Raw genomic sequence first — 14909 nt, 5'->3', positions numbered from 1 at the left:
GCAGCTTATATTTAAGAAGCATGTGCTGGGGTCTGTCCATAATGTTCTTTGAGGTTTACTGACACCCTTTCCATCTGTAAGTACACCAATTCACTGACCTGTCTTCTCAAATACAAACTCCTAGGTAGATGCAGCAATGCTACCAGGCCTAGGCAGTTTATGCAGTCTGCTATAGACAAACTTCCTTTGCAAAGAATGTAAAGAAACCCAGTCTGTGCTACTTACTGCAGCAGCAATGGAAACAGTCATGCATTTGATAGCTTTTGAAATGAATGTGCTAGAAACAGCACATCTTCTGGTTTAAGTCTGGCTGCCCACACCTCCTTTTCAGTTCATAGCAGTAAAACATATGAGCTTCTAATTAGTGCTACAAAAATACTAAGCTGCTCGACTCCTATAGGAGATCCTGAAAACCAAATGGTAGAACTCCATAAACTTCTTGGTCTGCCTGGTTCTACTCACGAATGGATACCCCTACAATGCATCAGTCTTCTCATTTTCATTTAAATTGAGAAGTTTTAAGTTCAGTGTTACATTCTTTGCATACAAAATACATTCTAACATTACTTAAATACAGAAAACCCTCCTGGAATGTTTGTAAAATGATGAGATAGAAAGATATTTTTAATGCATGTTTGTCTGGTACCTTGAGTTCTGTCCAACTTCATTGAAAAAAATCCATACAGTGTTATATTGTGAAATGTGATACATAAAGCAAGACCCTTTTAAAGTGCACAAGTACCAAGTATTGTGTGCCTGAGGCAAAGCATGCTTCACACCAAGTGGTGCTGGCAGGAAAAGACTTGTTACATGTGCTACCTGCAACACAGCTTGTCAGGAATTTCTTAGAGTCAGAACTCAGTACTGTCAATTTTGTTAGAGCACTTAAATGACTTGAAACCTTTCTATGCATTAAAATAATTAAGAAAAATTTGCTCAGTCATCTTTCTCTGCTAGAGTGACAGATAATCTCTATTGTATAAACTATGACAACTTTACAGTGCAGATGCTACTGCTTAAAAGGCCTAATTAATTCCACTGTTACCCATGGAGGCTCTGCGTGTTTATTGTCTGCTCCTTTTAAAGCCTGAGCTTGAGAAGATTCTCTGTAAAAGTTAATTTGTTTCATCCACAGGCAGTTTACTGCTTAGCTTATCTCCCTGGATTCATTAGATCCCACCAGAACCAGTGGGAAAATACTCTGCTTAATATCCTGTCCTTCAAAATGGCAGTGGACATTTCTTTGAAACAGATTAGGCTTTCCACTTCCCCTTTAAATGTGTAACTTTATGCTTTAAACAATTGAGCACAAGAAGTCACCAAAGTATGTAATCTGAACTGCTTGAATTTCAGGAGGGAGTGGGAATAAAGTTCTTCCCAGTAGTCATTCCTACGCAGTGCTCAGAAATTATACTGGCAGAGCAGATGTGTGGCTCTGTCCAGAAGGCACCATTTAGCCAGCTTTCAGAGTAATTTTTCAGACTGTATTAAAGTCCAGTCTGCTGAAGTGTACACCACCATCTTGGACGGAACAAAAAAGTATCCTAGTGCCATTTCTGCATAGTCCCTAATCAGAACAGCATAATAAACACAGTCTTGTTGCTTACATTAATAAATACATTATGCTACATTAACTTCTCCTCCAGGATCTACTTCAGTGAAGTACAGTTCTCTGCTTCCTCCCTAGTTTCTCACATTGCCTCTGTCTGCTAGAGCCACCTACACAGAGATAACACTTTGTTTTCCTGCACTTCTTCTACACTTTGTGACCCAGCTGACTGAAGAGCAATACCTTGAGCAAAACGCTCAGTCTGACAAGTAAGGGGAAGCTAACAGCTGTTCACAGCAACAAATTCCATTGTTTAAAGGATAAGAGAAATAAAAAATGAAGGTTTTATTGACTAGCACTGTTTTGCCTGCCGTGTTCAGCAGAGGTGCTGTCAAGAGGCGTAAGCACTATTAACCTTACCACACTAAGTAAACCAAGTTGAGAAAACTGCAAGAGGAATACTCTAATGCAAATACTAAATGAAATTTATCTAGTATAAAGTTAGGTCGACATTGAAAAATATCAACGTTACCTTTATGGCTCTGGCTACAAATTGAAAAACAATACAATTGACAATTTTATAAGTAGTTATTTATGTCAACGTATGTAGTAATTGTGGATGAAACTGGGTATTTGAAGTTAGTACTATTAAAAGAAAACTGAACGTCACTTCCTGGTTGAGCGAACTGTAACTTCTTGGTTTAGTCCAGTCAGTAGTTATGTCTGTCTTCTTCTCTGACACAGACAGTTTTATCTCTGACCTGGAATACCAGCCATCAGGTTCAACAGAGAAATGGACTCAACATTCAGCACTCATGTCCAACTCCTATGTGGAAAATCTAGAGGGTGAGTCTGCTTATGAAAATGCTTCAATGTTTAAAATTGGAGCACAAAGGAGAGGGGAAGGTGTTTTAATAGTCCTAACATATACAAGTGAAAAGCACAACGTAGTACTTCAGTATTGCTATAACTGGACACATGCATTCTGAAATATTTGGAAACATCAGAAGTTGTGAACCAGGTGTACGCTTAACGGAGGAAAAGCCTCCACCTGAAGTATATCTAGCTGCCACAGAACTTCCTGAGTGCTGTAGAGTCTAGTAAGGAAACGGAGGATGTGAAACTTTTAAGCCTAATAAAGCCAAGGTGGTAGAGTGGCCAGATCAGTTAACTCTGAGAAACTTGGAACATTTCTCCTTTTTTTATAGACACAAAGCAATGTCAGTTTAACTACCAATCTAAGTACCAGAAATACAGATTGAATGGAAAGAATTCTAGTTGAATGTGCACTATAATTGAGAATGATCATCTGAATTTGCTTTAAGATGTTATCAGCTTCTTTATTTCACATATAAACAAGATAATTATGCTCTGTGACTCTTAGTAGTGATAGTAGAAATTGATAAGTCTTATTATCAAAGCTTATTGGTTACATTTGTGTTTACAGTCATTTTTAAGTGTTTTCCACCTTATTACAAACATGCCTACAAGGCTGTAGAACTGTCTTAACCCTTTAAATAAGTAAATGCACATATACATATGCATATACACACACACATATACACAAACAAATTTTACTTCTCCCCAAGTATTTTGAAGGGTAATACCTGTAAGTGCACATTCATTTTAGGACTGTTGACACTTAATGAACCTAGATAGTCTTAATAAAACTTGTACACAGTTAGTGTGTGGGCTTAAATTTACTCTCAGAACTAACTTAGTGCTGCTTTACTTGTTTACTTGTCAGAATGTAATCAGTAAGGTAAGTAGCTACAACTCAGAGTGCCAAAGCTAGAAAATGGACTCTACACCGAGCTGACATTTCTGGATTTTGAAACTCCTGTTGATTAGTACAATATTAAGTAGAGCTACACTAGACTGCAACCAGCACAACTCAGAATCTAGTAGGTTCTGTTGAATGAGTGACAGAGTCAGCGTAATAATAAAAGCAAACCAAAGAACCAATGCATACCTGTCTTGTCCAGTAAATTTTAAGACAGAGATTGGCAAAGCCTGCAGTTGACATTAAGGTTACTTTTTAAAAAGACACACACACAGAAAACCACATGCAGAGAGAAACATGCTTTATGCACACATGCTGTAGCATCTGAGAAATATGGTTGGGAAAAATGGCATTTTTAAAGTTGAATAATTGATATTTCAGGTACTCAGTCTAAGAAGGAAAAATCACTGAAATACTAATGCTGTAATGGAAACTAATATTTACACATGAATGTCAGAAGAATGGTCTGTATCTTAAGGAATGCCTAGTGTCACATATGTGGGATGGATGCTTATGGATCCTGCTTCCAGCTTTAAATCTGGAAGAGAATAGCTTTAGAATTACACTACTGAACTCTGAATTACTAAAAGGATTGGAAATTATGGTAGTGAGAGTGGGAAGAGGTGAAAAAGCAAAACTGCCCTGATTCCATACAGACAGAGGTCTTGTCACTATTTTGATATAAAGCAGCCTTAAATTCAAAGTGGACACTTCTATGAAAAGATTCACAGTTCTATTATAAGGATGATAAATGCTAAGAATGAGTATGAAATGAGCAGAGAAAAATACGCTAACACATAAATTGTGTGCCTACATCTTGTCCCCGACTGTCCTCCCTGGTGTCACAAAAGAATTAGATGCATACAGTTGTTGGGAGTGTTTCAGCAAAGATGAGCTAGCCCACTCGAAGATACAGAGCAGAAGTTGCATTGAATCGGCCTGGCTCTCTGGCCAGCAGAATGAATGAGGGAAAAGCATAGAAAAATGATAAAATGAATGGGTGGCATGGAAAGGGTAACACAAAACATCATCTTGGGAAAACAAATGACAGAAGCGTTCACACTAAGTAGAAAAATCACATAGCAAGTTCAGTGCTAATAATTACAGTTCTTATGGCTATATGTAGTTAAGCTTCAGAAGGGAGGTGTTTCAGAATGTTGTGCATATCAGAATTTTGCACGGATCCAGAAGACCACTGAGAGAAAAATGCAAATAGAATTGTTAAGCACAAAAAAGTATATTGTCTCTGGAATTCCCTAGGACAGACACATTTTGGACCCTGGTGAATACTGTGGGGACACATCAGTGTTTTTTCCTGCTTTTCCCTTGGTCTTTACTATTGCCCTTACTATCAATAGTTCTTAATCTGAAATGGTTTCCTGATAGTCCTGCACAGAAGTATTTTTGGCCTATGAAAACCTGAAATGCTTGGCAACTGCTTGTTACAGAGACTGTCTTGTCCTACAGAAAGTATGGACACCAATCCCAGATTACCAGCTTCCTGCAAGGGAAAGTCCTGCAAGGGAAAGGAGGTTGCTTGCATTATTAGCAGAAGGGCCTTTAGGGTCTAGGAATGATTTACTGCATTCCTATATGAAACATTTGTCTCTCAGCACTCACAGAAATTGGGAACTGCAGTTAAAACAATTTAGGCAGATGTCAATTTTTGGTTTACATTGTATCTAAAAAGAGGATGATTACACTTCTGATCATAGCACTGAAGACACCTGTCTCAAGGTTTACATCTAAGTGTGTTGTAATACCAATAAGAAATCTTTAGTAAGATGGTGGAGGTGTGCAAGATGACTGACAAATTATGGGTCTGGAACATAAAGTGATGTTGTAGAACTGACAAAAGAAATGGAAGATAGACCTTGCAAATATGTAAAAGGACTGGCTTATCTCTTTTAAGAGCTTGTTACTGTAATTTCTTCAATATTGTTCTAAAAATTCACCCAAAACCACAACCTGTTCTTAAAAAGCACTTTCTCTTATGATATTCTTTTGTTTCGTAACAAAAGAGCTCCATTCTGCTCAAATCAGCTTAATGCAGATAATTTTCAAAGGTGAGAATTTCTTCTAAGAAATTCATCAGTACAGCACACAGGACACATCTGTATGGGAACAGCTGTAAGGATTACTTCCCCTAGCTTTGTGTCATTGCACAAATGTCTGAGCCATACTACCTAATTTTAGTTTATTTAAAAACCCTGGATTGCAAATTGCAGCAGTTTAGCACATCTTCGTGAATGGCCTGGCTGTTCATGCAGCTCACAGCTGGAGCAATAGCTTTTATCAGCTGTCCCAGTGCAGGGACCAAAATGCAGTGCATTTTGAGCCATGCTATATTTGACAATTGAGTTACTAGAACACAGTTATCACTTCGGTAGTGGGAGAATCTGCCACTTTTCAGTGTGAATTATAGTGTGTGCCACTGCTCTGTTTGTTTGTTTTAAATCTGATCCAGTCAATATTCCAAGACAGCAATGTAGATTGTTAGCAAACACAAGAGTACTAAATATTAGCTGAATTTCTGTGATCATTTGTATGTAAAATATTTCTAATTCCTCATCTCTAGTGAGTAGAGGTCTGGGACTAGCAGTCGGATCACCAGGCATGAAACAAACAGGGAGAGTTTTACTAGGGGGGGGAAAGGGTAGTTAAACTGAGAGGCAAAGTCCTATTCCCCATCTTAACTCTCATGAGACTGGGCCTCCTCAAAAGGACAACAGAACTGTAAGCTACACACCATACTTGAACATGGCAGACAGACCACAGAACTTAAAAACATCCTTGAGAGCACTACTGCTGAATCCTGAGAGCTTCACAGCCTTCCCCAGGAAACTTTTGTTGAAGGAAGAAAGGAAACATTATTAAAAATAAGTGTTTAAATTATTATTAATAATAATTATTAATTAAAATAAATAAAATTATTATTATTATTATTATTATTAAATAAGTACGTGTTTAAAGTAAATAAATAAACCGTCATCAGCTCTGGCCTCTCTCTGGACTGACAAAATAGACTTCCTATTCCACTTTGTCACATAAGAACTTCAGTTTTACTAGCCAGCTTTATAGAAAATCTGCATTTACACTCATGAATTTAAATGTTTTAGACACAGACAAATAATTGTTCTGTGGTAATATTGATTCTCTGTGGAGGAGGGCAATGTGTCATGCATTTGAATACTAACTTCTGGATTACTAATTTAGTCTTAAGTATTTTCTCAAAAATTAACACAGAAGGCAAACCATGTGATTTTTACCTTCAGTTCTGTAAGTTTCTGCACAGGCTTCAGCTCTTCTTATTAATTACATGATTTACCTTTTAAACTGTCTTAACTTATATTACTGCACAGTTAGACAATTGATTGCCTACAGGAAAGCTAGGGAAGAACTTTCTATAAGGGATGATAGAAATGGCTTTAAACTGGGAGAGCGTAGATTTAGACTAGATATCAAGAAGATATTCTGTACAGTGAGGGTGGTGAGACACTGGACCAGGTTGCCCAGAGAAGTTGTGAACACCTCCTCCACAAAGGCTTTCAAGGCCAGTCTGGAAGGGTCTTTGATCAATCTGGTCTAGTGGGAGGTGTCCCTGCCTACAGCAAGGAGGTTGGAATTAGATTATTTTATAGGTCCCTTCCAACCCAGTCCATTCTGTGATAATGCCATGTAGATGTAGCTGAGTATCTCATCATTTACTGCCCTGAGTTGTACATATCTTCAGAGAGCTATTCCAAAGGACTTCCAAGCTACCTAACTCAATATGACTTCCACACAGTGATAGGGTTTTGTTGTTGTTTTTGTTTTTTGTTGGTTAAAAAAAAAAGGCTTCTAAAAACCAGCCTCCTCTAGGAAACCTGCTTTCCTGATTTAAATGCCCACTCTTCAGTCGGATAGCCAGCATGCTGGACAGGGACTCCCCACCATCCCCATTCAACCTTCTGCTATTTAAAAGCATGCTGGGCACAGCCAGCATGGCAGCAGCCATGTGCCTCAGCCCATCAGTGTGTGACTCCCAGAACAGCCTCACCTGGTTGCCTCAAACCTGGCAGCCGGGCTGCTGTGCTGCAGGAGGTCAGCATGCTTTGACTTTTGCTGCTGCCTTCTGCACTCTGAGCTGTCTCTGAAGCATTTTTACATCATATGTACGTAATTGAAATCACCCTAAACACTTTGGTGTTTGCAGACTTCCCTTTATCCCTTTGTTCCTTACAGACAAACCTGTCTTGACATCAAGCTAAAAACTGCCAAAAAAGTTCTCTAATACCAAGATACAAAGCATGACAGAGCTACCACATGTAGATTTAAAAAGAAAAGTTAGTATAGAAATCGATTGTTTAAAAAATAACAACTACTACAAACTAACTGATAACTTTAATACTTTACATAATGAACTGTGCAGAAACTTGGCAAATAACACACCACATGAACAGTTCTTGTTCTCATGATGTAATGTCATTTCCAGAAAGTTGAATGTCAGATGGCCACGTGTTATTCAGTTTGTAAACACTATGGGAGCTACAAGGTGTTCTAACAGTATAGACCACTTTGTGCTGATGCTGCCTACCATATATACACATACACACTACATATAAGATACACTAAAACCTGAAGTAACTTGAAGTCTAATAATTTCAAAAGATGAGGATTTAGCTACGTTGCTTGTTGTTGTACCACTCATCAACATTTTAACTGAACATTATTAGCTGAATATTTGCAGTACTTGATTTGTGCAACACATCGGTTCAGCAGCATGCAGTAGGTAATAGCTGTTGGGGTCCCTTAGAGCAAGCCAACAAGTGCCCTGACAGAAACTGATGGAGCATAATACTTCTAGGTACAAAAATCATGTCCTCTTACACTAGGAATGGTCATTATTCAACAGAAGGATGATATTATATGTATGCTTACATATAGAAGATCCAAACAAATTCATAGCAGAGGCATTCCTCCTATTACTGTAATTTGGTGTATTCTATGTCTTACAGAGTGAGAGAGATTCTACACCTGCTGTGACACCCAAACCGAATTGACATGCATATTAGTCAGTATTAATCCTTCACTGTAGAAAAACTGGCCAATTAAATAAGTATGTAGTTAAAAAAAAATAATAACACATTAACAGCATCCAAGTTCTGAGGAAGTTCTGTAAGTAGCTTTAGAGAGCCTGGGGTTGGTAATTGTACCTGTAACTCTCCTGAACAAAGTTCTAAGAAACCTGTATTAAACTGACCTGTACTGTGCCTTTTATTGACGTGGTTTTCATGACTATGTATTTGCTTGTTTTCTGCAAGTGTTATAGAGATGCTCTGACATGGATTACATTCCTGTTTAACTGTTACTGAAGTTAGTGCCCTAATTCATTCTGTTAACTTACTGCGTCACGGCTTAGTACTGCAGTACTCCTTTTTAAAAGAGATGGGTTGCGTTTTGAAAAGCATAAAAACAGCCTTTTTTCTTTTCTTTTTTTAGTAAATGAGATCATAGGAAGAGATATGTCACAGATCTCAGTGTCACATGGAACAACAGTGGCCACCCAGTCTCCATGTACGTGCCCTGGATCTTTGGAGACAAGAATATCTGATGGAATCCAGTAACAGATAAGCTTACAGCTAAACATACATGAAAACTTCACAGTCTCTCTGAATACTCTTCGTCCTCTTCCTCTTTAGACTTCCTGTGCTTCCAACTCTGTGGCCTTTATGAACTGGAACAGTGGATCCTTGCAAAGCCCTTTTAGTGGGTTACATTTTTGATGTAGAGACAGAGCATTTATAATTATAGTTCATCGGATGCTGTAAAGAGACTTCTTAAAATGGACACGCAATCTGCGCCAGATACTTTTAACTGTTTTAAAGATACAAATAAGCTTTGCTTTTTGCATTGAAATAGAATACTTTTATATTATAAGTGCTTCAAATGTGTGGAGATGTTAGTTTGCTCTTGCAATATTCACAGAACTGAATGTGGAAAAAGATTTAATACACATCTTCAGTGTGCTGCTTTCCCTTAGAGATAGCGTAGTTTGTAACTGAACTGATGATTTGTTAACACCTTTTGGTCATTTTGGAAAGCCTTTAAGCTTATATTGTTTAATTTTATTTTTATTATGATCTTCCAGTGGCAGATCATACCTGTCATCTGAAGCCAATGCCATGGAAGCCATTGTGTATACAAATACTGTAGTGTTTTCTTTCTTAGAATCATAGGAAGCAAAGCCAAATGTAGATCTGCACTTGTTTATAAACTGAAAATGTTACTTGATAGGCTGCAAAAAGACCATTCCATCATGAAAGTGTTGGGATAGAAATGACATTCCAAAATTTAACTTTTATAACTTTGTGGATAATTTTCCTGTACTTTATTAGCACAGGCTCCTTGAAATAGGTTTTTCTTAGGAAGATACATTTGTAATCGAATTTGAGAAGTAGGATTTTAGATTAAAGAACAGCAACATCAAAGCCATGTTAGATAACAGGGGAAATTTAAATATTTGCTGAGGATCCAAGTGTTCCTGGTAACCCTGCAGAATACGTTTTTCAAGTCACCAATTCAGTGGCATTCGAGTTTTCCATGCAATAAATCCTTTGACCACATCTTTATCTTTTATGTGCTGTATGCCTCACCATGCCACTTTGAAGTCCTAAGGAGATAATACAGCTCCTTAAACTGTTTATAAACTCAGTCTGCAAAAAAGTAATTTACTGTGAGCTAGTGAGTAAGTAGTGTAACTTGCCCGCGTTGAATCGTAGATGTGTAAAGCATAAGCTACCAAAGAAATGCACCAGACTCATGGCAGCAGTAAACGGTGCTGCACTTAAAGGATATGTTTCCCTCACCTACATTATCTGATACATCTGAAACAACTGTTTACATAATTACTAAAAATCTCGGGCCTCTATGATTAGGAACCTAGGAGAGGATCTGAAACTGCCTTCTTAGGCCACAAATGTTCCCTCCCCCTCAAGAAATGGTCGTTTACAAAGCTTTCTGATATGGAAAATACAGGGTACAACAATCACAGCCAAATAAGATGAGAAATATACTGAATCCCAGATGCTCAGTGGACATTTTATCAGCTAATCACACGTGGAGGATGCATCTCTGTTCTCTAGATTTTCATAGGCTCTCAAAAAATTACAGTAAAATGTAAGTCTTTAAGTCAACCCTATTACCAAACTGCAACATCCATACCCATAAGAGTAAATTCAGATTCCCAGTGTTGCATTTTGCTAGAAAAGTATACAGAAGACTTCATTCAGCCTTTTGCAGGCAAAGCATTACATCTACATTTAAGTCAGCATGCAAGTTCTAGCATTAAAGTAGCTACAATCACATCTTACTAATAGCTGAATCATGTACCTTTTTAGAAGACCATACACTGAGGAGGTGAAGCTGCAACTCTTGTCAGTGCCCTCCTTTTAGAGTCCAGCCTAAAGCTACTATGGTGGTGTTTCATAGTTACTTCAAACAACAGAATGCAGGGGCACGGCACGTATGCTGGGAATCTAAGCATCCTTCTAGTGAATGTACTATTCAGTGATGCAAATCTTAAGAACTGAAGTAAAAGATTGGCGGGGCTGTAATCTGAAAGGTGTGATATTACACTTGTCCCTTAGTGATGGTGCTTTTACTCTGTCCTCTACTCATTTGTGATCATAGATAAGGGTGATACGCTCAGAAATACATCTACTTACGTTTTTGACATTGAAAAGACACCAAAAAACCCCCACGGTAAGCTATGCAATTGTCTTCAGACTGTGTGCTGGTGGCAAGGCATGTTTCCAGTTTTCAATCATTTATTGGGTCTTTTGCATTAAGCATTGTTTGTAGGAAAATTCTAACTTAAAAGCTTTCATACTGTATGGGATTTATACTCCTTTATCCTACTGGTACAGATTCTCCTTGCAAGTTCTCCAAGTAAGTAGCTGGAATTCATACTGTACCTAAAATATAGGAGCCCATACAATACAGAGTTGCTATGCACTAAATTTTCTGATGCCTTTAAATACCTTGATGCCTGTAGACATAGATGCTTTCCTATTTAAAAATGAAATGAAAAAAAATATATATATAGCTTTGGATACTAAAGCAGTTTTGTATTTGCCTTGTAAAAGCTTCAATACAAGGGTCTTAATTTTATTTTAGCTTGTGTGATAACGTAGGTGTTTATCTTGTATAATTTTAGTGATATAAAAAGCACACAATCTCTATTGGACTATGCAAATTTAATTAAACAGCAGAACCTGGCAACTATTGATGTTTTGTTGGCATCCACTTTCTTGCCCTTAAGTCTTTTCTCCTTCCTGAGTCCTCTTCCAAAACTTCTAATTTAGATTATCCTGAAGGAAAGCCTTAAAGATGAGGTAGCTTTTCTATAAGAAGGGCCAAAAGAGATCAACAGTAAAAAAAAAAAAAATTTAAAAAAAAAAAAAGGGATAATATTTTAAGCAAAGGGGCAGGGAGTTTTATGTTTGGAATTACCATAAACTAGCCGTCTCTGTTTCTGTAATGAAACTTTCAGCTTGTCAGTGGAACTGCCATCCTTTTTAAACCAAAGAATGAAAAGAACATGACTGTTTTGTCCTGATACAAACAGAGCTTTGAAACTCTATTTTTGATACTCAGAATGGTTGTCATTCCTTGAGGTTCGGAAATCATTCAAATTGAAGTTTTATATTTAAAAATATGGGACAATAAAGATTAAGTTCTAGATGTTTACAGAGCCTTGTATTGTAATTTCATGTACATTTTGTATTTTAAACATTTTTGTAAGTTATGATTGCAGTGCTACTTGCTGAAATAAAAGGGAAGAACTTGCATTTAGGCTCCTAAATCATAGTGTTGAAATAAATAAAAGAATGCAAATGTGGTGTCATTCATTCATAATGCAGCCCTGACTGCAGAGTGGGGAGAGCTCCCTACTTGCACTGCAGTGGTAACATTGTGCTCAGACATGACAGATGAAGTGAAGAACATTTTGTATTTCTCTGCGAAGAGTGGTGATTTTGAACCAGCGGGGCTCAGCTTAGGCCCAGCAGCAGCAAACCTATACATATTCAGCAAGTGACCAGCAGCCCTGACAGAAGCAGTTTCCACAATAACTAGTGACTTCCAATTTGCAAAGTTGGTGGTTTCCACTCTGCTGATGTAAGATTATTTTTAGAAATTACTCCAGAAACTGCTGTTCGGGCATCATAAAATGATCATAAAATCTTCATTGTTGAAAAAGGGGGATAATCAAAGGTGTGATAAATTGTTTCAGAAATAGATGTAAAATTCCTACAGACTGCCTTATTTTATATATTTTCTTTTAATCGGAGCTTGGCTAATCAAGCAGTACTGGTGGAAATGCCTTAAGATCTACAGCCCACCCCAGTGATATTAGTGCCACTGAAAAGATTTAGTTATTTAGTATCCCTTGCAGTTTGGCTGCAGTGTCTTACATTTATCTGTGGAATCCCACTTGTGTATCTAAGTGTACTGAAGTATGCAAGTGTTCCAGTTCCAACTCTGAAGCAAAAGCTATGGCCTTTGGTTACAATGCACACCTGCCCAGGAGAGATGAGGAATGGAGTCACGCAGCCATTGCTTGCATTGCACGGTGAGAACACAGACCAGTTTAGGATTAGCCTCTTATTTACAGTGCACATCCTAACTGATCATGTTTGCCAATGGACTTTAATCTGCAAGTATAACAGAGAGCGGTGGCCACTGTGTCAGTTGCTGAAGGCAGAGTAACTATATCTGAGTTTTACTAAATATAGGACATGGTTTTTGAAAGCTCCCCATTGTTTTAGTATGATCACTTAGCATATAATTAGCATACACCAACACTAGCAGTAACCCATGGATTGATTGTATATACTTTCCTGCCAGTTCAAATCTTCTTTCAGATGCTAATAAGCTGAAGGCTGATTCACTGATTGATAGCGTCTGAAAGATGATAGGAAATGCATTCAAGCCAGGGCATGTAAAACCAAGCATGGCTAACCTGGAGTGTCCGTGTTGACACCGTATCTGTTGTATTTCAGAGCAAAGGTATTGGGACATTATTCCAGGTGTCATGAAAACATCACTAATAATTTGCAGAACATTACTTTGTCATATCAAGCAAGCAGAAGAAGCACCCTGTTAAGGTCAGTCCTTTTAGAAGAACAATCAGAATGTTTGGGACCCAAACACAAGATGAAGCGATGGCAGAAATCTCAATTAATTTAATGTAGCTACTATTTCCTTTACAGCATTCCACAGCATGTTTTATCTGCTTGTCTACTTGTTTCCAGGCTTCTGACCTTATCTCTGCTGTCTCTCCCTGCCCAATTCACACTGAAAGCATACAGTGGTATTTAACTCCACTGTAATGAGTTAGTTGAGGATTGAAATCAGAATTTTTCTTATCACAAGGAAATGCATAGCACATAGGAAAGCTTAACCACACCAAGAAGCCACACCAAGTTGCCTGTCCTTTTAGCAAGCCACATTAACTACTGATCTTTTCAGCTCTCACTGAAGATGTATCCTGAAGGAGCAGTACAACAGAAGCATTATACATACTAAAAAAAAAAAAAAAAAAAAAAAAAAAGGCAAAATCTCATTTAAGTGAACTACACCTTTCTTCTGTTGTTGTCTGACTTAGGATAATTTAGTCCTGACCACTTCAATCATTGCAGAAAGAGAGGCCTTTCTCCATACTCTGTCTTTCTCATACTTTTAGAAGTATGTCACTTCAAGTAGGAAATTCTGAGTGTGACACATAAGAACAGATTTTTCCTGTCTTTTGACACTTGAATAAGTGCCCTCAAAGCCACTGTGCAGCCTGCTCCAGAACACTGCTTTTCTGTGATTGAATTATGTTTTAGAGTTTGACATTAAAAAAAAAAAAAAAAAAAAGTATCACAAAAGCACAACCATTTACAAATCTGAAGCAATTGTAGCTCGCAGCAGATCTGCAGATCTCTGGTTTACTGCCATTATTTCAACATGTTCTCAACATGCTTTACGGCAGCGTCTCTGGCACACTGGTTGCTCACCCTGTGCCATTTGCTTGGCTGTGTCACAGTAGCTGGATAAGGAGCGTGAGTCATCAAACCAATAGGACAAATAAGGCAACTCTGAAACTGAATTAAGTGCTACTATGGGATATTTTCTTCTAAGTATGGGGGGGAGGAGAGGAAAGTTGTGACAAGAATGTCATCATTGCCATCTGACTTCAACACTGACAGCGGTTATAATGGAAAAGTTGCACAAACAATGAAGGTAATGAACAATCTAACACCAGCCAAGTGCTGGGCTGAATGACGGTGGTTTGGAGACATAGATGTGCATTTGGTGGCTGGGAGCACAGTTTCACAGGGACTCTAAAATGCTGACTGACTGAGCCTAACCCCTCTGGAAATAATCCAGCTGCTAAAATGATACTGAAGAGCAATGACATTTCCTTAGCTAGAAAGAATACAGAGCACACATACAAAAAAAGATTTTGGTTACTGAGCAGGTCTGTCTTCAATTGCAGTCTTCCACTGCTACAAAAGGTAACCTCAACTTCTGCCTTCTATCAGAGAACAG

At 38.0% G+C, this 14909-nt stretch overlaps 1 protein-coding gene across 2 annotated transcripts in view; it reads left to right on the top strand.

Annotated features, from left to right (window-relative positions):
- The window catches only part of NFATC3 (nuclear factor of activated T cells 3), a 60685-nt gene extending 48522 nt beyond the window's left edge, over positions 1-12163 (top strand). Inside the window, exons 10-11 of one of the 2 annotated variants that reach the window (XM_031615132.2) lie at positions 2294-2395; positions 8814-12163. In XM_031615132.2, coding sequence (XP_031470992.1) covers positions 2294-2395; positions 8814-8938 — 227 coding nt within the window. In that variant the 3' untranslated portion in view covers positions 8939-12163. The remainder of the gene's footprint in view (positions 1-2293; positions 2396-8813) is intronic. The other variant, XM_031615133.2, reaches the window with a different exon arrangement.
- The last annotated feature ends 2746 nt before the right edge of the window (positions 12164-14909 follow it).

This window comes from Phasianus colchicus, chromosome 13 (genome assembly GCF_987193195.1).
Source record: "Phasianus colchicus chromosome 13, bPhaCol1.hap1.1, whole genome shotgun sequence".
Taxonomy (NCBI): domain Eukaryota; kingdom Metazoa; phylum Chordata; class Aves; order Galliformes; family Phasianidae; genus Phasianus; species Phasianus colchicus.
The sequence above is the reverse complement of the archived record's forward strand: the minus strand, read 5'-3'. Positions and strand labels throughout refer to the sequence as shown.